This window comes from Phaethon aethereus (genome assembly GCF_964289735.1).
Source record: "Phaethon aethereus genome assembly, chromosome: 4".
In the NCBI taxonomy this organism is placed as follows: domain Eukaryota; kingdom Metazoa; phylum Chordata; class Aves; order Phaethontiformes; family Phaethontidae; genus Phaethon; species Phaethon aethereus.
Genome location: NC_138578.1, coordinates 71,758,922 through 71,782,890, shown reverse-complemented (window position 1 = coordinate 71,782,890; position 23,969 = coordinate 71,758,922). Strand labels below are relative to the sequence as shown.

The window sequence follows — 23,969 nt, the reverse complement described above, 5'->3', positions numbered from 1 at the left end:
GGCTGCATAGGATTCACATGGTCCAACTGCTTTGGGCAACCTTTCACGTTTTTCAACTGCCAAAAGTAGAGAATTCTGTTCTTAAGAAAAAGTGGTTTAAATTTCTCATTTAAATAATTTGTCTTAGAGGATCTCTCTCTCACATACATAAATCTCATATATAAACTTGGAAATCTCTCAAAAAGTTTTTTGTGGTGGATCATCTGAAGGCAACGAATAAACCTAACATTTTCAGTTATGTATCCACATAATGATGATATGTATGTCATTAAAAGATGAAAATATATTAATTAAAAGATGGAATTTCTCATTTCATCCACTGCATGGTAGCCACTTAGATATTGTCTAGCTGAGTGATTCATGAAGAGGGTCACAACAGGAGATTTCCCCACAGGGTTGTAAGAGTGAGCAACTTTTATACAGCAACTGTACTGCTTCATTATCAGGTTACAATTTTAGTATCAGAAAAAAAAAATCAAATTCCTCATGCAAGTTCTTTTCCTTATCACTGCTGTGGCTAAACGAATGCTATTGCATAGAGCAGCCTTGCTGATACATGTTATCTGCTGACAATGATTCAACATTATTTTCTCCTGTTTATGCTTCACATGAAAGAAAAAAGGGCAGAGTACAGTGCACTCGACAGCACCAGAAGTGCAATACAGTGGAATGGCCAGTGCTTGAAAGTTGCAAGGCAGCCCTGCCTAATGGGAGGCTCTTCTGATGCTGCCAGGTGAATTACCCCAGCACAACCATACCAGCAGCAACCAGAGGTGAACACGTTCATAGCTGGTAATAGCTTGATCCGCTTTTGGCAAGGGCTGTTGCATAGGGATTTGGACTAATGTGTCACTTCCCGGTGCAATTCCTGATGTGACTATTCAGTCCCAGTGAAATAGCTCCCCATGTGGTCGTGTTGCTGTGTTAGTCTGGAGCAGAGAATTACTAGATAATTCTATGAAGGTCTGACCTAAAACGGTGCAGTAAAGAAAAGGAGAATGCCTCTTGTAATTAGTTAGGAATTAATTTGGTTGGGATTCAAGTACTATCCATATGTGGTAAGAACAATATGTACAGACAAGGCAAATCTGATTTCACTCTCAGTCGGTCGTGGCAGATGAACATGCAAACAAGGTGAAAATTAAGTGTTTCTTCCAGTTAGTTTTTCATAGCCATTCTGAGGGTCTGAATGTCGTCAAATGTCATAAAGGGTCCACATAAAGAGCAAGCTGGCTGTTCAAGGCAGTAGTGCACATTTGCAGGCAGAGTCAGTTAAGAAAAAGGAGCTGAGACCTTGAAGACATCAGTAAAAAATCTGAGAGACACATTTCTTTTTGATAGAGCTGATAGAAAGGCACAGCTCCAAGCTGTGGAGTTGGACACGCTTCTCAAAGGTTGTATACATGACAGTGGCCATGACAGATGGCTACTGGAAATGCTAACAAGAGGAAGACCTAGAAATGGCAGTCAGTGAGGCAAATGGAATCTAATTCCTTCTCCTGCCTTACCCAGCCTTTCTATTTCTTCCAAGTGTCGGGAGCTCACAAAGATGATAAAGGAAAGAACTCCAGTTCTTGTAACAAATTGCACTGCTAACACAAAAAGGCTTTAAGTAAAGAGCAAATGAAAGGGTTTAATTACAGAGGGTGCAAGAAACTGCGTTAGTACTGAAAGTGTTCTGACCTATTACTTACTATGAGGGTAAATGCATTTAATTGTGAATTGTTTTATCTACATCTACCATTTGCCCATTATTTGCTGTATAAGACATTATCTGTTGATATATACAGCTCAGTGTTCACTCACCTATTAATGAAAATTGATCCACGACTAAAATTTATAATCCTTAATAACTTTACGTTACAAGTATTCTTAGGATACTGTACAATTTGGCTATTGAAAATGGGTTAGTTTAAAGAAAATGTAAGTAAGTGAAAGGTCATTGTCTCTCATGTGGTCTTGGGAGAAATTATCTTGCTAGAAGAAATGTTTACGCCCTTAGGCCAGAGGAGGATGCTGAGCATCCATGAACAGGAACAGTCTCCCTGGACTTGCAAGAACCAGTACCTCTGCGTGCCAGAGCTCAACTATGCCCCTCAGCTACTGGATTGGTATGGGTGCTCCGAGAGGCCATCCACACGTCTTTGTTCTACAGCTTCTACGACAGCTAGGAGAAAACATCAGGAGTGAAAGTGCATTAGTAAATTCATCTAGGCAGGGATTTTCTAGCTCATTATTTCCTGTGGAATGAAACCAATCATCCTGAAAGAAAACTAATCAAATTCAGCAAAGGATTGAAACAGTTTGCATGAGATCTACCTCTTTATGATAACCCTTGTTCAGCAGAGATGTGTGGCCCAGAGGAGAGGTCTTCTGCTGGTTAGTCCCACTCTTAAAGTATGTGTGAATTTACAGTGTTGTTTTTAAGTCTCAGCCAAACAGGAGACTTCCTTGGGCTAAATTAGTATTCAAATTTGCAGCCTGTGCAACTGCAACTTTGTACTGTGTTTGGCTTCTGAAATACCTTACCCAAATATATGTAACAGCATACGCTACAGGTTCTTTTAACCACCTTTGCGCCACAACAAGTGAGAGTCCACTTATCTTGGAATATGACATTTTTGTTGCTATTTAAATTAGATTTCTTGCACATTAATTAGCACATCTAGGGTATCAGCTGGTGAAATGTCTTTGGGAATTAGGCTAGCACTGAGAAAATCACCCAAGCAGGAAACAAATACGTTGATGAGGGGTGGTCTGCAGCCTGCTGAGGGAGGTATGCTTCATGTCTTCCTGCAACAATAATTCAGTAGCACCTGGATAATTGGGCTGTGGAAAAGTACAGATAGATAGCTTCTTTAGAGTTTAAACACAGTATCTGCTGCAAAGCTACCAACTTGTGCAGCATATTTTCAAAGTGAACGTGGGAGATAAAGCAGAGAGTGGGAGAGTGGTTGTGGAGTTTAATATTTTGTTTTCTTTCAAAAATAACAACAGTTATTTTCTTTGAAACAGGTCCATGATTACCTTAGGAGCAAGTTGTGTTCCCTCTATGAAAATGACTGCATCTTTGACAAGTTTGAATGTGCATGGAATGGATCAGACAGGTAATCCATCCTTATGTCCATCACTGTCTTCATTTAGCAAGAGAGCTCCCATATGACGGGGAACAATCAGAAAGTCGCGTTACACATAGTTCTTTTCCACATCAATTTACATCTTCACATACCAGTGTTCAGGATGACAAAGGGTGTTTGGATATTGGTGCAGTTGCATCTCTGACCTCCTTAGACATGATGTATATACCTTGTTAATCTTGGCTCGTGCCTCGGCGGGGAAAAAACGCCTTCAAATTCTGTCTGTTTTCACCAAAATCGTAAGTTGGCTGCAAAAGCTAGAAAGAATGCTCCGACTTGCACAGCCCCACCAACACACTAAGGAAGCTTGTGTGGTCTTGTATTTATACATGAGCTGCCTCAGAAATCCAGTTCATTTACTGGAAACAGGGAACGAGGAAAGGCAGTCACAGGCACCCACTGCTTGTCTACAAACTGCTGCCACCTCCCCACTGACATAAATGACAGTTTCTTCTGATACATACCCCCATCAGAGCAGTCCCTTTCCCTGTGCGCTGAAGGAGACGTCCTGGTTTTTCTCTCAGACATAATATCTTGTTGAATATTTTCATGAGAAATGCTGCACAACAAGTCAGAGAGTGCGAGCGAGGATGCAATGTGCTAATGCCATAATGGTAGCAAATGGTGGCAGTGCTTTGGGACATAGGAATATTGTAGAGGAAGACTTGAGCAGCTGAGAGGACAGGGATAATAAAAATGGATGAAATCCATAAGTCTAATGCAAGGATTTTAGGATTTTAGTTAAAAGAAAAAATAAACCTTCATCTTATCAGTTGGAAACAACTCACAGGGACATTCAGACGGTAGGTGGCTGTGGAAGGGATTAGCAGTCTACAAAATGCATATGAAAGAGAGCACAGGAGGCAATTTTGAATGGCACACAGTGACTCCTGGCTCAGCAGAGCTAGGAGCCAAGAGCCAAAAGTTTGGCAGTCACTGAGAGCCTGGAACTGTGCCTTCAGCTCACTTATCCTCTCATCTGGGAAAGAGAAAAACGGTCTGTCTCCTTGTATTTGAAGCAGGTCTGCCCCCCTGAACTGGGCAGGGACTATGAAAAAGAGTGTAGGGCAGCTGTGAAAAAGGCAAATATGATCCTTGAATGGGCAAGACTGGGGTATCCAGCAGAGAGAGGAGCAGTGGTGACATTATGTTACTGTCTTATTCAAAGACCTTTGGACTGCAATTACGCATTTCTTGTCCCTCATTTCCAAGGTGGATGGACTAATCGGGCAAATGGACAGCTACTTTAAAGAGAGGAGTTTGTTTTTGATCGGCTTACCAAAAGCCAAGATTATACTTGCTTCTTGTAAGTATATGAAGGAGGTATACATAGGGAGGAAGAGGATCTAGCTAAGCTGAATGTGAATGATAATGACAAAACAGCAAATAGGTATCGAGTGACAACAGGTAATTACAGCCTGGAAATTAGAGGGAGTTGATACCTGTTCAAACAGCGACAGTGTGGAGCAGTCTTCCCATCCTGGGCAGTGAAGATGTAAGAAGCCCAGCTGTTCTGATGATGGTGCTCAGTAAATCTGTGAAAGCAATTATATGAGACATTGGTTAAAATGACAAGCGTCTGAACTTGGAAGTGCAGAACAAGGTCTCTTCCAGTTCTGTGCTTCACAAATGCAGATAAGGCGTAAAGCCGTACACCGTGCAATGCCATCATACGCTGTGCAAGCGACATCTTCTCTTTGGGCTACTTCCCTTTGTTCGGTTCCTGTACCTGCCCAGTGGAGAGATTCTGTCTTTACAAAGAAATAAAACTTCTACCTTGTATTGTTTATTATGCAAATGAAACTAGATACTTCCTTTATCTCTGTTGTCTGCATGCCAGGGTAGTGTGTTTTCTGACACGTATTAACTCAGCATTGAGTATCTCCTGTGATACAAACTGCTGGCCATTTAAAATAACATAGGTGGACCATACTGGGCAAACCCCTTCCCAGGTTGCTATGACTGCAACTTAGGCACCAGCTGTTGTGGAAATGGCTTTGATATGGTCCAAAAGTGGGAATGATCCACAGAAGTTTTAGGGGAAGATCTAGGGTTTGTGGCTTTTCTCTGAATCTCCGAAACCCATGCATGAATGGATGTTTTAGCAGAGAGTTGTCTCACTAGACTGGTTACTGCTTGAGTGTGGTCGTACTGGAAGTAGCAAAATAAAAGCCTTTCTTGGACATATGGACGGTGCTGATCCCTGCCTAAATCTGGCACAGAAGAACCACACAATCAAATCATTCAGACATTTTGAAACTTCGACAAAGATTCAGAGCTTTTCAGGTCCTTTTAAACCATTTTGCTTACCCTTGATGGCAATTCCCACTGCGTTGCACAGGATGGACAGCCATGTGTTCCCAGGCCCAGAGTCTTTCTCCTGTAGTCAAATGAAGTGCTGCCATCCTCATTAGTGCTCTAAGACCACTCTTTGGATAGTTGCCCGGTAATAATAGAAATGTTATTCAATATCAAGATTTAAAGTGAGCGTAATATTTTCTTTCCTACTTGACAGATCAGAAAGATCAATGCAGTGAGCAAGTTATTAAGTGGGAACATTAGACTGCTTCATGTATTGTAGTGCCCAGACGCTGGGGCGTTGGTAGTCGTGCACAATTACCAAATCCATCACTAAACACAATACACTGCTCTTGATTGTAAGAAACTGTTGAGTAGAGTAGCTGGCAACATTTGACAAAAGATAAGGGTTCACTTTAATTTGTTTCTTTTGAAGAGTCAAATGTATCAGCACTGATGTTCGTCTTTGGATGAGCGTTCACTCTTCTGAGCTTCTTGCTTTTGTGTATGACAGGTATCGTATTGTTTTGCCACATGCTACAAGGATTTTTTTTTTTTTTTTCTATATCATAATTTAAATTATATTTGGGTACCGGTAACTCTTAGAAGAACAGTCAATTTGCATAGTAAGGTCACTTAATTTGATCCTTTTGATATGTGTTTTTTTTTAAAAGCACTACTGCTAAAGGTAAGCAATGCCTATTAACAATGGTACTCTTATGAGATGCTGCAGAACAGTATTAATATTGTGAATACATATACATAACAGTAATACCTGCAGTTCTAAACATGTTATTTTTAACTTTGGCAGACGTTAAAGCTGCAATTACAATTTCAGGTGACAGGATTGTTCACTTAGAAGTGAAAGCATGTTTATTATTTAGGTGAAAATACTTTCATTAATTTTTGTCATTACTAAGGAGTTAATCTAGACTATGATAGGACTTGATGGTGAGGCTGTTTACCAAAAAAAAAAAATCAATGTATGTGAGCTCTGATTAGAACGTGATTGATGCTCAGTTACTCCAATGAACAGGAACTAATACGATCAGACAGACCCGATCTCATTTGCTGAAGGGCACATTAATCACTATATACTTTGGCAACAACAGTGGTCAGGGGAGGGAGTCAAGCAGGGGTCTTAGAGTAATTCAACCAGATGAGCACATATTAGCTGTAGCTGAGTATATCACACTAAAATCATGCCATCTCTATTGTATATACATCATGACATGACTACGTAGAATATGTGAGCTCTATTTGTACACCGATTTAATTTAGTTCTTCCATTCACTTCCAAAACCAGGTCTTTTAATTATGACCCACAAGACACTGTTTTCTTCTCACTGTCATCCATACCCATTTTGTTATTTCAGTTTTACCTCAAAAATTAGCACTTATGGAGCTGTTTGTGACTTACAGGAGAAACCAGTAAAAGAAAAAAAGGGTGTAGTAATTCTACATGGTAGTAAGTGAATACCTTAATTACTCTTCTTTTTTGTAAGATTTCAAGTGAATGGGTGTATGGGAACCCTTCCAGGGAGATTTCTGAGTACCGTCATGATAAGCGATAGGCTGTACGCAGATGAGTGAAGTCACACACAACTGTTCAGCCAGCCCTCTCCTACTGAACTGTCATTCATCCCACTGAATATCTGTCAGCCTTCACTCTAGTCAGGCGGAATTGGCAGGTCCCAGTGGATGAGATGTTAACATTCTATTCCAGCCTGGCAGCACGCTCCATGCTGGAGAGCTTGAAGACATCATTTTGTTTTCGAGGCTCAGCATGTCAAATATTAACTTGGAAGGACTTGGGTATCTCCTGTTCTTATTCCCAGTCTTATCCCAGCCAGTTGTACCAGAGGAACCCAGTGTCTCAAGCTTTCCCATCGGCATACTCCCCAGGACGTTTAAAGAAGTTCCTTCTTTGTGATGGGGAGTCAGTTGCTTCACACAGCGCAGAATAAAGGAGAACTCCCCAGTATGCCAACGGGCCACCACTGTTTGCAACAGGGCTTCCTCCTTTCCCTTTGTCATAACAAATCTCATTTTTCATTCCCATGAAAAATGTTTTTGAAGAGTTTTCCTGGGACCAATCCTTTCTTCTCATAAGGTCAGCATGTCACAAATCCAGATCTGGTGGGCCTTGCTTTTCAGTCCCAGGAGACTGCAGTTGTGCTGTTCTGCACTGGCACACATGCTAGTGAAATCTTGCAAATTTAGGGGCTCAAAATATAATTGGGGAGACGGTTTCAGGTCAAAGGTTTTCATGCTGGGTGCTGTGAGGGACTCGTTTGCAGAGATTTACAAGTCTGGAGGCAGGCTCTGGTGGACGCTGCTCGGAGTCTCCTCCCCTCACACTCGCTTGGATTTGATGTTGTGCTTCCCTTGCTGGAGGGAATGAAGTTCTGCTGCCACATTTGCAGTGAGGGACGGGTTAACAGGGCTGAGTTAGTTTTTCTATCATCTTTAAGCCTGGCACGCACTGGTCTTTGAAGCCTGCGCAGCCTCAGGCCTGTCATACCATCCCATGGCTTCCATGGGTTCTTGAGTAACAGCGGAGGGGGGAAACTATGCCATGAGCTGGATTTCTCCAGACAATAAAAATCTGCAGGTGAAGAAAAATTTCTATGCATCTAGGAAGACTAATCTAGGCCAGAATTAGCCCCCAAAATAGTATAAAAGAATCTTTTAAAAAACCCCAACAAAACCAACACAAAACAATGTGAAGCAAGTATGGTATGGTTTTTAAGCAAGCCTGAATTCCAGCTGACGTCCCCACAGTTTCAGGGTGAACCCTGGCATGCAGGAAGGCAGCTGAATGGAGCAATTTTGATAAAAACTGTTGCAGGCAAGGATGGCCACAACATGAATGATATTTAAGAGCTCGGCTTGCAATAAAGAAGTCTGAATGAAGTATGGGAATAACAGATATGAGAAAGACAGAGATGTGACTGACACATTTGATGAAATCTCAATGCCTAAAAAATATTGTGGAAGATCTCATTGCAGTTAGTACAAATGTTGAAGTCCTATTCAGATGCCCTTGAGGTTGGTGAAGTAGGGAATTTGTTGACCTTCCAACAAAAGCGGGACTTTGGAGACGGAGGCCACGTACTGAAGCATTTCATTTAGCAGTCATGACCAAACCAAAATATTGAGAGCCAGATGTTTTAAGGTATTAAGATGCTTAAAGATGCTGGAGCCATCAGTCGTTCTTAGAGTGATGCTGTTAGACACTAAAACTCTGGCCCTAAATTACACATCAGTGGTACAACTACTGGTTGTCATGTTCAGCCCAAAGGAGAAAGTGAGGATGGAAGACCAAAGCCCTCAAGAACTGAGCAAGTTGTCTGTGAGACTAAGCAAGACTGGGAGATGGCAAAGAAAGGGTGAGCAGTGACATCTCCAAGAATAACATGAAGAGATGAGAGGGAAAAATAAGGAACACAGAAAGGGAAATGACAGAATAAAGCAAAAGAGACAAGACAGAGCAGGGAACAGAGGATGAAGCTAGGGAGGACACTTCACTGGCAGGAGAGAGAAGCAGATAAGGTGTTCTTCAAAAATTGTAGAGCAGGGTAGAGGGAAATGGAAAAAGGGGAGGGGGAGAGGCAGAGAGAGAGGGGGAAGGAAAACCTGACTGAAAAGTGGTGAAGACCAGAGTCAGGATTGTAGGGGAAGAAAGAGCAAAAGAGAACAGAATGGCAACTAGGGAGGGAGTAAGAAGACAAGTCAATATAATAAAAGTAGGATTGGACTGCACTCAGGGTTTCTCCTTCCCCTTTTACCTTCTGTAAGAATACATTTGCCCTGCTTGTAAAGAAAAAAAAAAAGTGTAAGACATTGGGCCATAGAGACCCCACGTGAGGACTGAAGAAGTTTGGCAGTGAGATGCCTCAGGTTGCCTCATTAATGAGCAGGAACGCCCCAGTGTCAGTGCAGGCTGGGTAAGTCAGTAGGATTTTGTGGTGTTGCTCAAAACACGCACATTTGCAGAATTGTCAGAAACCCTCAGACCTTGCTTGGAGCAGCTCTAAAAGAGGGAGTAGAGGGTACTGCGAAAAATTATTTTTTTTAATCATGCTGCCAGTGGCTGTGGTGGTTTCAGCTGGGTACAGACTATAAGCAGCGTTGCTCCAGTCTGAGCTCTCAGTACGCTGCTCCTCAGGGTGCACTGGAGTGTGTTCTGCGTCCTAAATACCCCTGTATGGCCCAGATGGTGGTACCTCTGACCATGTGTAGCACAACTTGTAAACCTGCTCTGGGAGAGAAATTCAAGGTGGTTAGGCAGAGCTTTTCCAGGCTGCTCCTTTACACACGTGTGAATTAGTGTGGGGTGTTTTGGGTGGAGGAACTTCTTTTGGTTTCTTGAACAAGCCTCACTTGCAAGGGTTTTGTGCAAGCACGTCTCATAACACTGCTGTGCAGAGCAAAGAGTCTGGAAATACAGAACAGACTCTTCATATACTCAGCTACAATTTTTATTCTAATATATACATATATATAAAATTCTCCTTATCGCATACATTCCATTGTTGTGCATAATATTTTCCCCGAATGGGAATAAATTGCAGGCCTTTATTGTTATTTTAAGCAGTAGGTAAGGTTATAATCCGTGTTTGTGACCTTGAACAAGAATGGGCACTTTCTCATTTACATAATGCTATTTTTTACTGAGCCATTAAACTGCAGAAAAACAGGGCCAGCATGAAAAGTAGTCATCTACATATGTTAAAAAAATAACTGCAGTAAATCCAACTGAAGAAGGCAGACTTTTAAAAATATGCAAGAGTTCAAGAAATTAAAAAGCAAATGGACTGTAAAGGCAGCTTTATTGCAAGCAAAACCTCCTAAAATAAGATTCTTGACACCTCTCTGTGCAGTTGGTGCACTGGTACTTTGCCTGCATGACAACTGCTCCCCTGACCTTGCCTTCATCTGGAGGGATGCTCCTCGTTCCCCTGGGAGCCACAGCTCTGCAGCCCATGGCACAGGGTGCCCCAGTGTTATGAACCTGTTTCAAAATTTTGCCTGGGGAGGGAAAACACCCACAGTACTTTGCTGGGCTGTTTGCATCACAAATCGTGTATGTTAGCGCTGAGATATGAAATAACGTCGACTTTTTCATGTTGTGAGTAACCATTACAGCAGGAACCGTAATGACAAGACGTGGTGATTTGGAAGGAGTGAAACATTAGATTTACTACTGTTGATTCAGTTTCTGAAATGGGCACTAATCTTGATCAATAGGTGTTCTGCAGCTTCTGGGATATATTTTATCAAGCTGTCACGCTGACTTTTTTTTTTTTTTTTTAGCTTGTGGGATTGTTCACTTGTGCCTTACTAAGCAGGATTGTGCCAGGTCTTTGCAGGTGGGGAAGGTAAGGGAAACCTCGCTGCAGACAACCCAAGGGCAGGTACCGCTCCTGCGCCCTCCCGAGCAGAGGCAGCTCCCTGCCAGGGCTGCTGCAGCTGCCTGGGGACAAGGGTCTCTCTTGCCCACCCTGCGCACGGCAGCGGAGCCGGGGTGCCGCCGGGTGTGCTGCCCGCGGGCTGGGGAGAGCAGCCTCTCGGCAGCGTGAAGGCTGCGGGTGAGCTGTTGCTGAGGGCAGCGCACGCCGCGTCTTGTGCTACGCCCGCCCCATCCGCAGCAGTTCCCTTTAGCACCTCGGGAGCTGCAAAAAGCTCAGTGTGGAACCAGCTGTCGTCAAACTCCGCTGTGCCGTTAGCAAACGTGGAAGCAGGACGGAGCTGCGAGTGACGGTAGCCGTCGTGCAAAAGCGGCTAGCTGCACAGCTCCCGCGTGTGCGCTTCTCAGTGTATTATTCAGTTGTACTACAGTAGCTCCTAATGGCCCCAAATGAGATCAAGGCAACGCTGGCTGGAGGCTGCGCATGTAGCGTAAGGCAGCCCCTGAATCCAGGAGCATCTGACCTGAGCAGCTAGCGAGTGTCCGTACGCCAGAGAGCGCAGCTTATGCCTTACTCTCCCACGCTTGCCTGTGCCGTGGTGCCCCGGCCGGAACGCTGCTCGACACACGTTCCCCTGGGCGGGAAACCACAGCAAAGTGCTAAAGCAGTGTAACTGCCATTTGAGCTGGAGGGCAGGTTATTGAATGCGAAACATGGGAAAGACACTTTTCCTGGGAGACTTGAGCGTTTGGGGTAGATTCCCCTTCCAGAATGGAAATTCAGAAAAATACCCTATTTGGTGCTGAGACAGGAGAGTAGAGCGTGGCCCTGGCTTCAGATATGGAAAAAGTTCACAGGGGGATGGCTCTGAAATCCATGATTATGCTAATCCAATAACCTGAAGGCCATGGATGAAATCCTGAATTCATTCAGGTTAGTGACAAAATATCCTCCCCTAGGGGCTGGGGGAATGAAGCGACTGGCAATCCATTATTTCAAACTGCAAACTGATTAATGGGGTAATTTTTATACAGGTTGAGGTGTGTTTTCTGTCCCTTTCTCCCAAACCCAGAAACATATCCTGACCTGAAACTTCAATCAAACTTCACACAAGAGATGACAGAATCCTGTTGTTCAATGTCTATTTTTAAGCAGCATTGTAGATAGAAATTTTAATGGTGTCTAGACTTGCAAGGTCTACGGCTTCAGAAGGGAAAGGGTTTATTCTGGAAAGAATTTACTGGTGCAAACTCAGTGTGGTTTTTCAGAACCTGTCAGAACACCTTTCTTCAAAATACTCATTAAAATACAGAATTATGTACTAAGCCTTACTATTGTATCAAAAGGTTTGAAATACTTGGGGATTTTTTTTTTTAAGACTGTTTCTGGAATCATGGTACATCTCAGCTGTCAGAAGAGGTATGGCTCTGGAGAAAGCCTGAAATATATGATCCTTAAATGCTCATGAAAGTTGGAGGGTAATTAAAAATAACTTATTAAAACATGTTACTTTTATTGCCTTGTGAAGTCAATCTCATGATGTCAGGGTCGTGACATTTGTGCATGCTTCAGGATGCAAGTTTTGGGGTAACTGTATTTTTCATTGAATACTCTAATAGGGAAGGGGAAGATATTGGTAGCAGAAAACTATTCACTCTGGGGCGTACTGGGAAAAATCCCGTTTTCTATTCTTTCCCAGCTGAAACCAGAAGCCATGTTATCCCAAGGTTAAAGCTCAGCTGTCCCAATCCAGTCATGTTGGTAGGCTTCCCACAAGCTGCTGTTTAATTGTCTTTGTTTTCTCTCTCTCTTTCTTTCTCTTTACAGTGTGATAATGACAGGTGCATATAACAACTTTTTTCGAATGTTTGACCGAAATACCAAGCGGGATGTTACCTTGGAGGCATCCCGAGAGAGCAGTAAACCACGAGCTATTCTTAAGCCTCGGAGAGTCTGCGTCGGAGGCAAACGGAGGAAAGATGACATCAGCGTTGACAGTTTGGACTTTACTAAGAAGATCTTGCACACAGCATGGCACCCAACTGAGAACATCATTGCTATAGCAGCGACAAACAATCTGTACATATTTCAGGATAAAGTGAACTCAGAAATGCACTAGATTTATCAACATCCCTCTATATTTACAAACCAGCCTCTTGAGAGTTGTAGAAGGATGTGACCTTCACAAAAATTGTGGCTTCTGTGGTGGGATTTGTAGGTTGCATCCTTTCATCCCTCAGCCTGTATCGTTATTGGTGGCAAGCCAACTATTTTCCATCACTGCGACTTATGAGTAAAAGGCACGACTGCAAATCCAGTACTGTGGTCTGTATCAGTTCCTTTAAACAAACAGGGGTGTTTATTCATTTTGGGAGTATTCCTGAGGAGGGCTGCGACTCCTCAGCTCCCGGCAGTCCTTTCGAGGGTCTCAGCGGTTCACAGGACCGTGCTGTTCTGGTGCACTGCCGGCTTTTGCAGTCTACAGCATTTACCACATTGTTAGAGCTTTTTGCCTCAACCTCTCGATTAATTTTTTTTCCAGTAACGTTTCCCCGTCTTTCAATTAAGCCAGGCCTGTTTGAGTGAATGAATAGCCACGTCCCTTTGGAGCACGTGGCACATTGGAGGGACCTCACGACTATTATAACTGGAAGCAGAACACCTGCTGCTGAAAAGCTGCCCTGTCCCCCCCGTCCCGTTCCCTTCCTTACAACACCCTCTTACTTATTTATTTATTCACATCATTACTAACTTTGTGCTTCAGCCTCCCAGGTGAATAAGTGACAGGCTGGTATAGTTACTCAGCCAGCTTATTTTAAGAAGTTCATTCTCCATAGGTCTCTCTGTTCTGTTTAAAACAAGAACTAGTATCTTCATCACATGGAAGACTATTAAAGAACTTGGTATTGCCACTCCAGAGGGACCAGTTAACCCCAGTTAGCCTGGCAGTTAACACACAAACCCGTCCTACCGTTTGGGCGTTGGCGTTCTGGCAACCTTGGCTGGAAGTGCTGTCCTTGAAGGCAACGATTGACTTCAGTGGGAACAAAGTTACGTCACTGCTAGACACGTCATTTGGGGAATACTGGCAATGCCGTGGTATCCCTAACTGTAAAAGAACGGTACCGGGAGCTGTAGCACTGCTCAGTGAATTTTAATGTTTAAAAATAAGTGCACTGCTGGGCGACAAGATTATTCCTGGAGAAATACAAAAAATCAAAAATTCCAAACCAAGCAAAAGCTTCTTCCACATAAATACCTTTAGGTCTGTCTCTATTTTCGAGTGAATAGCGATGTCAATGGAAAATGAAAGTACACGCAATCCATGTACCACACGCAGGAATCATACAGGAATGGTGCAGCGGGCAGGGAGGCCTCTTAACCCAGGGAAAGAAAGTTCTGCTGTAGCCCTAATAGCTGTGGCAGAAAAATTAATATCCCAAAGGATTTCTCCTGAAACCATGAATAAAAGAGCACAACTCAGATGACCTGTTAATCTGCCCATATTAAAACTCCTCATAAAAAAAAAAAAAAGTCTTTAAGCCATTACGCACCGATTTCGTGGTAAGTGGAGAATGCACTGATGAAGGGGTCTGCATGCTTTTATAGGTTGGTTTGGGGGAAAGGATGGGTGAAAATCTGCCTACAAGAACTAAAAAAACAAAGCCTACAGCTTTTATATGACATCTTAACACGTGAAATCTGTGTGTTTGAAGTTTTCTAGATCAATGCTGTGTATTTTGTGTGTAGAAGCACAAACACATGTGCATCAGTTTCCAGCCACACTAAACACACACGGTATGAAATCTGTAGGTTAATTTTAAAGGGAATGAGGAATGATTGTTTATAAAATACTGTATGCTGCAGCAGGCATGGACAGTATATGTACATATTTATTCTAATGAAATTTAACAAAATTGCTTTCCCCCCCCCCCCCCCTTGTAAAAAGGTTTAAGAATGTGGTAAATTGTATAGAAAACTTGTTAATGCCAATCTACTGTTTCAAGGGTGTCATACGGTTTCTTTGAATTTTGGCCTCCTCCATTATACTTTGCAGCTCAAGAAAAAAAAAAAAAGAAAAAAATTGCTATCAGCTTATATTGGCATTTACAGCTAGAAGTACTGTAAAACATATATTTAGCTTTTAACATTCTCAAGTAAGATTCTATAGATAACTTATTATAAAGCAGATCTTAATACAACAATTTTTTGTTTTTAATTTGAAGTACCTTACTCTGTTACAGCTTTGGGTACCAAAAAGGTGGTGTTAAAATTAAATAAAGGACTATATCTTTGGAGCTTTATAAAACTAATTAAATACCCAACCAAAATACCATGAAGTGATTATAGAGGAAATAAATAGAAGCCTTTCAAAGACCAGTATTCCATTCCTGTCTTTGACATCACCACTACAGTTCGGTTTCCTGGTTTCTTGAATGTATGGGAAGTTAACATCGTCATTGTGAACGTTTCCAACTTTCTTTCTCTTTTTAGTTTGAGCTTTCAGTGGTGTAGAGTAAGTAATGGTAAAGTTGGTAAATCTGATTGTTTTGAAAGCTGTTGTTCATGGCTGCATTCTTTGTGTTGCACAAATTAGCTAACTGTTGTTGAATAAAAATATAAATATGTTAATACCAGCTTTTTCAATAAAACTACAACCAAAAAGGCACAAATAGATGACTTCAAGGCACAGCTTATTTTTAAGCTAGACACGAAAGAGTGGTTTAGCTCCTTTTAGGGAGAAGGAAGAGTCACAACAATCGGGACTCACAGGACAAGCTACTATGTGAACTTCAGGTGGTGTAACAGGTAGAGAAGTAAACGCCGTGCCGTGAGGGGGCTGACCTGGGGGTTTAGTGTGATGAAGAGTGCGCACGCAGGCGGTTACGGCAGAGCTGGAGACGACACCTTTTTGGCTCACACCTTGGACCTGCTTTTTTCTCTGCTCATAGCCCAAGATAGACTTTAGGAGATTTGAGTCTCGGTCTCCGACAAATGGAGTGAGAGACATGCGCAACGTGAAGGGACGCACACACTCACGGGGTGAAAAATGGCATTCGTGTCTTCACTGGCCAGGTTGGAGACCTTCCAGCACAGCGGACCGTGGGAGCACGTCTGGCCTCCCAAATGAGACAGACATGGGCCCAGGGGACAAACGAGGGGGCTACCAGCAGAGGAGCATCCCTCTTTTTCCCCACCACTGTCTTTCTACCCTTACCCCAGGGGAGAATTAAAAAAAAAAAAAAAAAAAAAAAGAAGATGACGACACCCCCCCCCGGCTTGGCATATCACTTACAGCTAGGAAAGCGTTCCCTTCCCAGTCCAAATCGATGCCTGACCCTCCCCGGTCGCTGTGATGCTTGCCCCAGACCCTGGGCTCTTCTTTTGAATCTCAGCCTAAGGCAGCTAACGCTGCCTGCATGTTCTATAGGGAGCTCGGGGTGTGGGAAACTGCCCGGGCGCCGGCACACACGAGCTACACTGAAAGGCTAAGTCCTTTTTCTGGATGCAGATCAGAATAAATTTGCCTCAGCTGTTAGATTAGGCAGCGTGTTGCTTTGCACAGCTCTCCTAGAGCTTCCATGTTAATTTTTCCCCCCCCTTTTTGGGAAGACACAGTCAATCCCACTCACTTAGATGGACAAATATGACTCGGCACCAAAGAGAGAAATCTTGGCTGAAAATCAACACATCAAGCAGTACACTGTTTAACTTTCCAGTTTCCCTTTTCATCCCTAAATACCCCGTAGGAGCAGGAGCCAGATGGCTCACTCAACTCTCACGCTTTTGAAAATTTCACACGCATCCTCACTAGCTGCGTACGGCAATTTAACCCCTTACGGTTGGGGTGGCGGGATATTGGCATGAGCCACCTGCTCCTCCTGTTTGCAGCCCACGAGTTGCCTTGCTTTCAGGCAGAGTTAAGTCCTTTGGAGCCTTCCAAGGTTGTGGTTATTAATCCCTGATGACAGGGCAAGTATAAGGATTGTTTGCCTTCTATGTCCAATTTTCAGTAACGTTATTATCATCAATTTGCTCCCACTCCCAATAGTAATCCTTTTCCATTTGCAGTCTTCTCAGCAAATTGCATTAAGTCTAAAATTAGAGCATGAATTCACTTACCTCGCTCATGTGGTAGAACCTCAGAAGGCAACAGGACTACTGTGAGTGGGTGAGATTCAAAAACTTGGGCGTAATTTTATAAGATGCTTGGGACAGGGCATGTCTCTTTGGTTTTGTGAAGCCATGAAACAGTCTGGATATTCTGTACAGGACAGTTTGCCCTGCACACTGGGAAGGTTTGCTTTCAGACTGCACCGTGAGAAAGCTTTTCTTAGAAGTGATTTTGTTTTGTCCTTCTCTCTGAAGTTGGACAAGGATCACACTTTTTTTCACGTGAAAGTGAGCGCAACTCTTTAGGCACTTAGAGATCCTAAATCTGGCCTGTAATGCAAAGCATTTCACATGAAGCACCTGACTTGAGCAAACTCTTCAGTTCCCTCAGCTATAAAAACTCCCATGAATATGGATCAGTAATTAGGTACAGCTAATTACTTGTCTTGCCATTTGCCAAGTGGAGGCAGTCAATGAGTAGGAGAAGATCCTTAAACCAACAATTCCATTAAACAATTATTTTAATTATCATGGTGACGCTCTCTATTATTTTTATAACGTGGCCGCTAAAAAGAATAAAACCTACAATAGTGACTCCATCAAAGGGTGCAGGGTGGTTTTCTGGACAGCCACTCCTAGATTAGCACTAGTCATACTAGTAGCAGTGTGCAAGTCTTGTGCAGCAGCCTGACCCAAGGTATCTCAGCAGAGCCCCAGCAGATCAGCTGTAAGTACGGGACCAAGTTCTTCAACTGGCAATAAACTGACAGTGCTCCAGGGAAAAGGAATACTTAGCCTGGAGAACTCCAGAAACCCCATCACCACCTTCTTAGCTTCATCATCATCATCGTCATCATCATCATCATAACTTCTCCAATCGAAGTAACAACTCTGGGAAAAAAAATCATAGTAAAGGATAAATAATAAGTAATTGAAACAGAATTAGGGTGTCAGATTGGGGGGCAAAGAGGCTGGTATTTTTCCATGCTCCTATAAAATAAATGCTGCCCAAGTAGGACAGCAGAGTGAGACCCCATCGTCCCAGCCCCGGCAGGCTCTCGCTTTCATTTCTCCTTGGTGAAGTTTGAACACCCCCAACAGCTCTGCTAGGTGCCCTGGAGCGGGCTCCTTCTGACATTAGTGGGAAGAGGCAGAAGGAAGCAGAGGTTTCCCTCAGGTGGGAGAGATACTGGCACTGCCGTTTGCAATACGGGAGGTGATGCTCACAGTAAACGTATGCACATCTCGGACTGCCTCATGGAAGAGGCGGGGAGGAGAACGTTGTCGGTTCAATTATCATCCTCTGACATCTCTGCTAACACCTCTCCGAGCTGAACAGCTGCACTGTCCATTTTTCACAGCTATTGATCCAGGCTTCTGCAAACCCGGGTAGATGTTGCTGCATCAATTGCACTCTGTCAACGTGTTCGTATTCTCTGCAACCTGAGCAGGTGAAGACTTACTTACTTTAGAATAAAATGAGAGATGAGATGCACTATTTTATACCACCTTCCTCCACACATTTTGTGAACAAGTAGGACTCAGCTAGGCTTCTTTTTAAAATGTTTGGCTGTTTTGAGCTGCTATTGTAATATTACCGGTGAATGTGCAGGAATCCAGTGCTACTTTTAAATCTGCTATCATCTCCTAATCACTTTGTAGAGCTGCAAGAAATCTCTCCTTGCACAGCTTATCCCCAAGGTTGTGTCAAACTAGTCCCAAACCCAGACTCTCCCGAGACCCACCCTTCATTACCAAAGGGCAGAGAAGGCGGTTCTTGCTCAGGAAGGACAATTGCAACCTGCAGCTATCCTCCGAAGTGGGCGACAGAAAGATTTCCCTTGCTCCCTCCATACAGCCTGTCCCCCGCGTTATCCCACACCTCCCCGAGTCCGTTGTGCTGCCTGTTCTCCCTGCGTTGCCTTTCCTTCCACCTCGTCCTGTGACTCTCCACGTTCTCCCTTTAGCTTCCTCCTTGGGCCACGTCCAGTGGCCAGGGGCCACTAAAATCCCATTGACTCCCACCACTGGACCAACCCCAGCAACCTCTGCAGGCTGCAGGAGCTGTTTCTCAGCGGCGTAATGGTAAGTAAGTGCGTGCCCCGTAATCTTCCTCTCTCCCGAGCTGTCAGAGAGGAAAGCCCTATTTGCCAATATACTACATTTCAAGTGGAAGATTTACAGGATCGGAGAGATTGTATCTTAGCAACCACCGATGCATTAAGAACACAGTTTAACCGTTTGAACCTTCAATTAAAAAATCAACCACAAAGAGGCAACTGTCACGTATGAGACACAAAGCCCTTCCAGCGATTCACCGAGGGACACGACTACCTTACGCACGCCAACCTGCCGAAGGGACCCCGTGTGGATCCTCTCCCTTCCCAGCACAGGCGAACCGGGTGCTGTTATGGCCCATATCTACATCATCTGCTCTCTTGCAGCAAGAGAAGGGGAGAAAAGGCATCTTTTTGCAGAGGCACCCTGAGGATTTGTACTTTGGTCTCAGACCCATAGGAGCCAAAGCAACATCTTCAAGAGTTTCCAAGGGGAAATAAAGTCTTCCATCCCACAATGAAAGCTCAGAGTGAAATAGGTTCAGGGCTGTGATCACCCTACATGAGATGCTGCGGTGCAGCACCTCTTCCCTGACTTGTACAAATTAACTTAACTGAACTTAGAAATGCAATCTTTTCCCTTCCAGTGTAACATCTTAATTATCAGTCTCCAGATACACTTTTCCCTCACACTCTTCTTCCAAAGATTTGGGCCAGATGACAGACCAGAGCCAGGCCTCTCTCTGCTTTACGCGAACACCCCCCACAGCCGCTGTTTTCTTACCCCGCCTGCGGCAAACCGGACTTTCACCCTTGACCTGACAAAATTATAACGAAAACAACAGGGCTTCTGCAAAAGTTCGTTTAGGCAAATCTCCATTTTCTGCCTCTAAAACTTTCTGTAAAGGAAGTCTTGACCCTATTTAGTGCACATTATATTCCATTTTACATTGTTCTCAACTACCCGGTCCACATTGTGCGATGACACACTGCAACAGCGGGACGAACGCCAGTGTACTGCAAAGGGAGCTACTGGGCATCTTTATTTTTTGAAAACAAGGGGCTGTGAATAATCCCTCAAAAGGGAGCTGCTTGAGGAGAACACCCAGTAGGAGCACTAGAGAGTCCCTCATCCACAGATCAAAAAAGTTTTTGCGCAGAAGGGCAGGTCTTAACCCATAACCATAATCCAAAACCAGCTCTGAAGGGAGCAGGGGCACGTCCGGCGTGGCAGGGGCAGGCGTCTGCATAACCCACAGACTTAATGGGACAGAGAAAGGTGGCAGCTGTTGTCTTGCTGCTGCTTCATAGATGCACTATTTTGGAGAAACTTAATGTACTAATCAAAGCAAAATCAAAGCAAAGAAGAAATTCTGCCAGGACAAGCACCAGTCCCAAAGAGTACCCGTGCTATACATGAACTGTGATATAAGGCACATGCATGCAGTCAGGATACCCATCTGTGCTTAAAGTCTCTGTTACCTCTAGGCTGCAAGACAGAGGAGCTGCCCTGGGCTAGAGAAACTTCAGGCTGTAGGATCGAAACACTCCCATGGAGATTCACTTTTTAAATAACGATTAAAGATCAATTGAAATGTTACTAGAAGCAGCATTAGGAGAGATTTATGAATCATCCATTTACAACTCCAGGAAAGCATCTTCTGTAAAGAGAAGACTGAAAAATCCATTTATTGCAAAACCATTTGCTGTGCTCATCATCTGTCTCTCATGCTGGTGCAGGGGTGCGCGCACAAACGGTGCACGAGCCGTGAGCTGCGTTTGGTGATGAAGTTGGTAAATTCCTTGAACATATTTCCTGCCAGTATGTGCTTTGAACAAAATTTAGCACCAAAAGAAAATAAACTTGCTTTGCGTTGCATCCTGTGGATTGAAAATGTTTTGAACTTGAAGTTTTTTTACAAACAGTGGGCTCTCAGTGTATTCGGGCAGCGGTATCCATCCTGACCTTCAGATGGTAGCTTCAGCTTTGATTGTAGACAGATTCTTGATCAGAATTCAGTCTGTAGACTACTTCCAAAGCATCTAAGCCCTATTAAAATAACATTTCCATTACCTAATTAATTGTTTGAAGGTATTTTCAGTGATCAGTTATTGAAGTTATGGTTTGTCGCCTGAGGCAAGAGCATGGTTTGTTGTCGTGGAAACATCTCTGCTGTCACCAGCCCTGAACAGGGAGGGAGGAGCGGGAGAGCGAACTACAGAAGAGATGCTCTGTTGAAATGCCTCACTCTTTAAAGTGAAGAAATTATTTCAGATAAAGACAGGCCACACTGAGATCAACACACACTGATTTCTGAGCTATTACGGGGTCTGCGGGTTGGTTCAAGCCCTTTCAAATTTAGCGTGACACAGCTCCTGCTGTCAAGCACTGCTGTCTCCCGTGGTTAACAGCAACATTTGCAAGGCCCCTTCTGATGCCAAACTTGCTATTATTGCAGAAAAACCCTGCCATCTTCAAAAATAGAACAAAAACCCTGCAACAACCTGCTGCCATCTCTCAATTTGATTTGCAAAAGATGAAAATTCAGTCTTTCAGGGTTTCTCCTATTGGCCTTTACCTGGTGCGTGATCTTGACACAAGCTTTCTGCTTTCCCCAAATCTATGCATTAATTTATAGTACATGGAGATGTCAAGCAAGAATTGCAGCTGGAATTTCCCTCAAAAAAAAGCACATCTTCTACCTAAGTTCTAATTAAACTCTGCCACAGATTTTCTTTCTTTCTTTCTTACTGTTCAGGTAACAGAAAGTTAATTAAAAGGTTTAAGTTCTGATAAGTCCTGATTTTTTTTTTTTTCATCTAACACATGAAGACACAGGAAAAAACAGAGTTTTCACCAGAAGGGGCTGCGTGTCGTCACCACTCCCATTACAACAGAAGCAAACAAGGCAGAGCAACACTGCCAGATTTACGTTAAAAGACCTTAGAGACAGGAACCGTCCCAAAAAGCTGCCGAGCCTCAAGGCAGCCAGACTGCGCATTTCAGGCGTTTGCCACGCGCTGTTTCATACACTGTTAGCTTAGCGTTACACAGTATTTTATCGTAAGGAAAAGCAGAATTTTTTTCCTCCGTTTTCGTGGTCGCGGATCGCAGAGGGAGACGCTCCGCGACGCCGCCTTCGCTAATCATTTGCGTGACCTTGTTTGCAGCTGGCGGGGAATCGGGTCTACAAACGGTTACCTGCTTTTCGTGCCGGATTTTCCCGGCTGCATTTCCTCCCGAAACGGAGTAAACCCAGGACCCGGCTCCTTTGTTCCCCGGCGGTGCCGGCGGCGGCGGGAGGGCCGCGGCAGCCCGAGCCGGGGGTGCCGCCTGCTGGCCCCGCAGCGGAGGCACCGCCGCGCCCGCGCCGGCCGGGGCCGCTGCGGGAGGGACCGCTCTCCTGCGGGAGGTACTGAATGGGTGAAGCAAACAAGCGCGCAGAGGCTCCAGACACAAGCGTGCTCTCCCTGGAGGTTCATGGACCGTGTGTAACTGCCGGGCACTACCCCTAAGTGAGGACGATTCTAGCTGGAGTCCCTAGGACTGTGTTTTCTGACTTTTTAAAGAACAGCTTGAAGAAGTGTAACTCATCAACAGTTGGGTGTTGACTTGTACTGAGATGCTTTTGGCATCCTACATTGAACTGCAGATGAGCACTAAATCTCTGCTGATAATTAAGACTGGAAAAGTGAATTGTTAATTACCTTTGTACATCATTCACAAACGTCTCCATAAACACAGTGCAGATGTCACTGACACTGACTAAACCAGACTCATACTAAATGAAACACCAACCAAAATGAAGCTACAAACTGGGCCATAACACACAGGGATTTTAAGTCAAGTCTGGTTTTTACTCCTTAGAATCATAGAATAGTTTGGGTTGGAAGAGACCTTTAAAGGCCATCTAGTCCAACCCCTCCTGCCATGAGCAGGGACATCTTCAACTAGAGCAGGTTGCTCAGAGCCCCGTCCAACCTGAGCTGGAATGTTTCCAGGGATGGGGCATCTACCACCTCCCTGGGCAACCTGGGCCAGTGTTTCACCACCCTCAGTGTGAAAAATTTCTTCCTTAGATCTAGTCTAAATCTGCCCTCTTTCAGTTTAAAACCATTACCCCTTGTCCTGTTGCAACAGGCCCTGCTAAAAAGTCTGTCCCCATCTTTCTTATAAGCCCCCTTTAAGTACTGGAAGGCTGCAATAAGGTCTCCCCAGAGCCTTCTCTTCTCCAGGCTGAACCACCCCAACTCTCTCGGCCTGTCCTCAGAGGAGAGGTGTTCCATCCCTCTGATCAGTTTTGTGGCCTCCTCTGGACCCACTTCAACAGGTCCATGTCTTTCCTGTGCTGAGGGCTCCAGAGCTGGACGGTGGGGTCTCACCAGAGCGGAGTAGAGGGGCAGAATCCCCTCCCTCGACCTGCTGGCCATGCTGCTTTTGAGCACTTCCTCTTACGACTTAATTTTTTTTCTAAAAAGTACACCAACATGTAATTATAAGAGGCAAGAACAGGGTTAAGAGAAATATCACCTGTCATAAGAGCAGGAATAAAATCAGATGCACTGGTGACACCACTGGAACTCAACTGGAAATGCAGCAGCCACGGCACAAGCTGCGGAGCGGCTGCCCTGTGAGTCGGCCAGTGCTACAGAGGGTGCAAGGGAAGTGTTTTGTGGCAGAAGAGAGGTGCAGCCCCAGGACTCCAGAGTCCAATCAGCAAGAGGTCACAGGGTGATCTCGGTCTCTGCTTGGGGCAAGTTGCCAGCCCGTACACAGAAGCTTTTCTCCCTTTGGTGCCTCACGAGGTCTGAGGTGGCACCGGCCTACATGGAGAGGCGGCTTATCCATGGAACAGCAGCACAAGTGCAATCTAATGCTGAAGCATAAGCTCTAGAAACAGATGAATTATATCATCAGAAAGTTAAAAACCCCACTTCCCACTTATATT

At 44.1% G+C, this 23,969-nt stretch overlaps 1 protein-coding gene across 3 annotated transcripts in view; it reads left to right on the top strand.

The window, feature by feature from the left end:
- PPP2R2C (protein phosphatase 2 regulatory subunit Bgamma) overlaps positions 1–12,968 on the top strand; it is a gene marked incomplete at both ends in the record, with an annotated part of 144,196 nt that extends 131,228 nt beyond the window's left edge. For all 3 annotated transcript variants that reach the window (XM_081998787.1, XM_081998785.1, XM_081998786.1), the window contains 2 exons: positions 3,016–3,107; positions 12,677–12,968. In XM_081998787.1, coding sequence (XP_081854913.1) covers positions 3,016–3,107; positions 12,677–12,968 — 384 coding nt within the window. The remainder of the gene's footprint in view (positions 1–3,015; positions 3,108–12,676) is intronic.
- Positions 12,969–23,969: the final 11,001 nt, after the last annotated feature.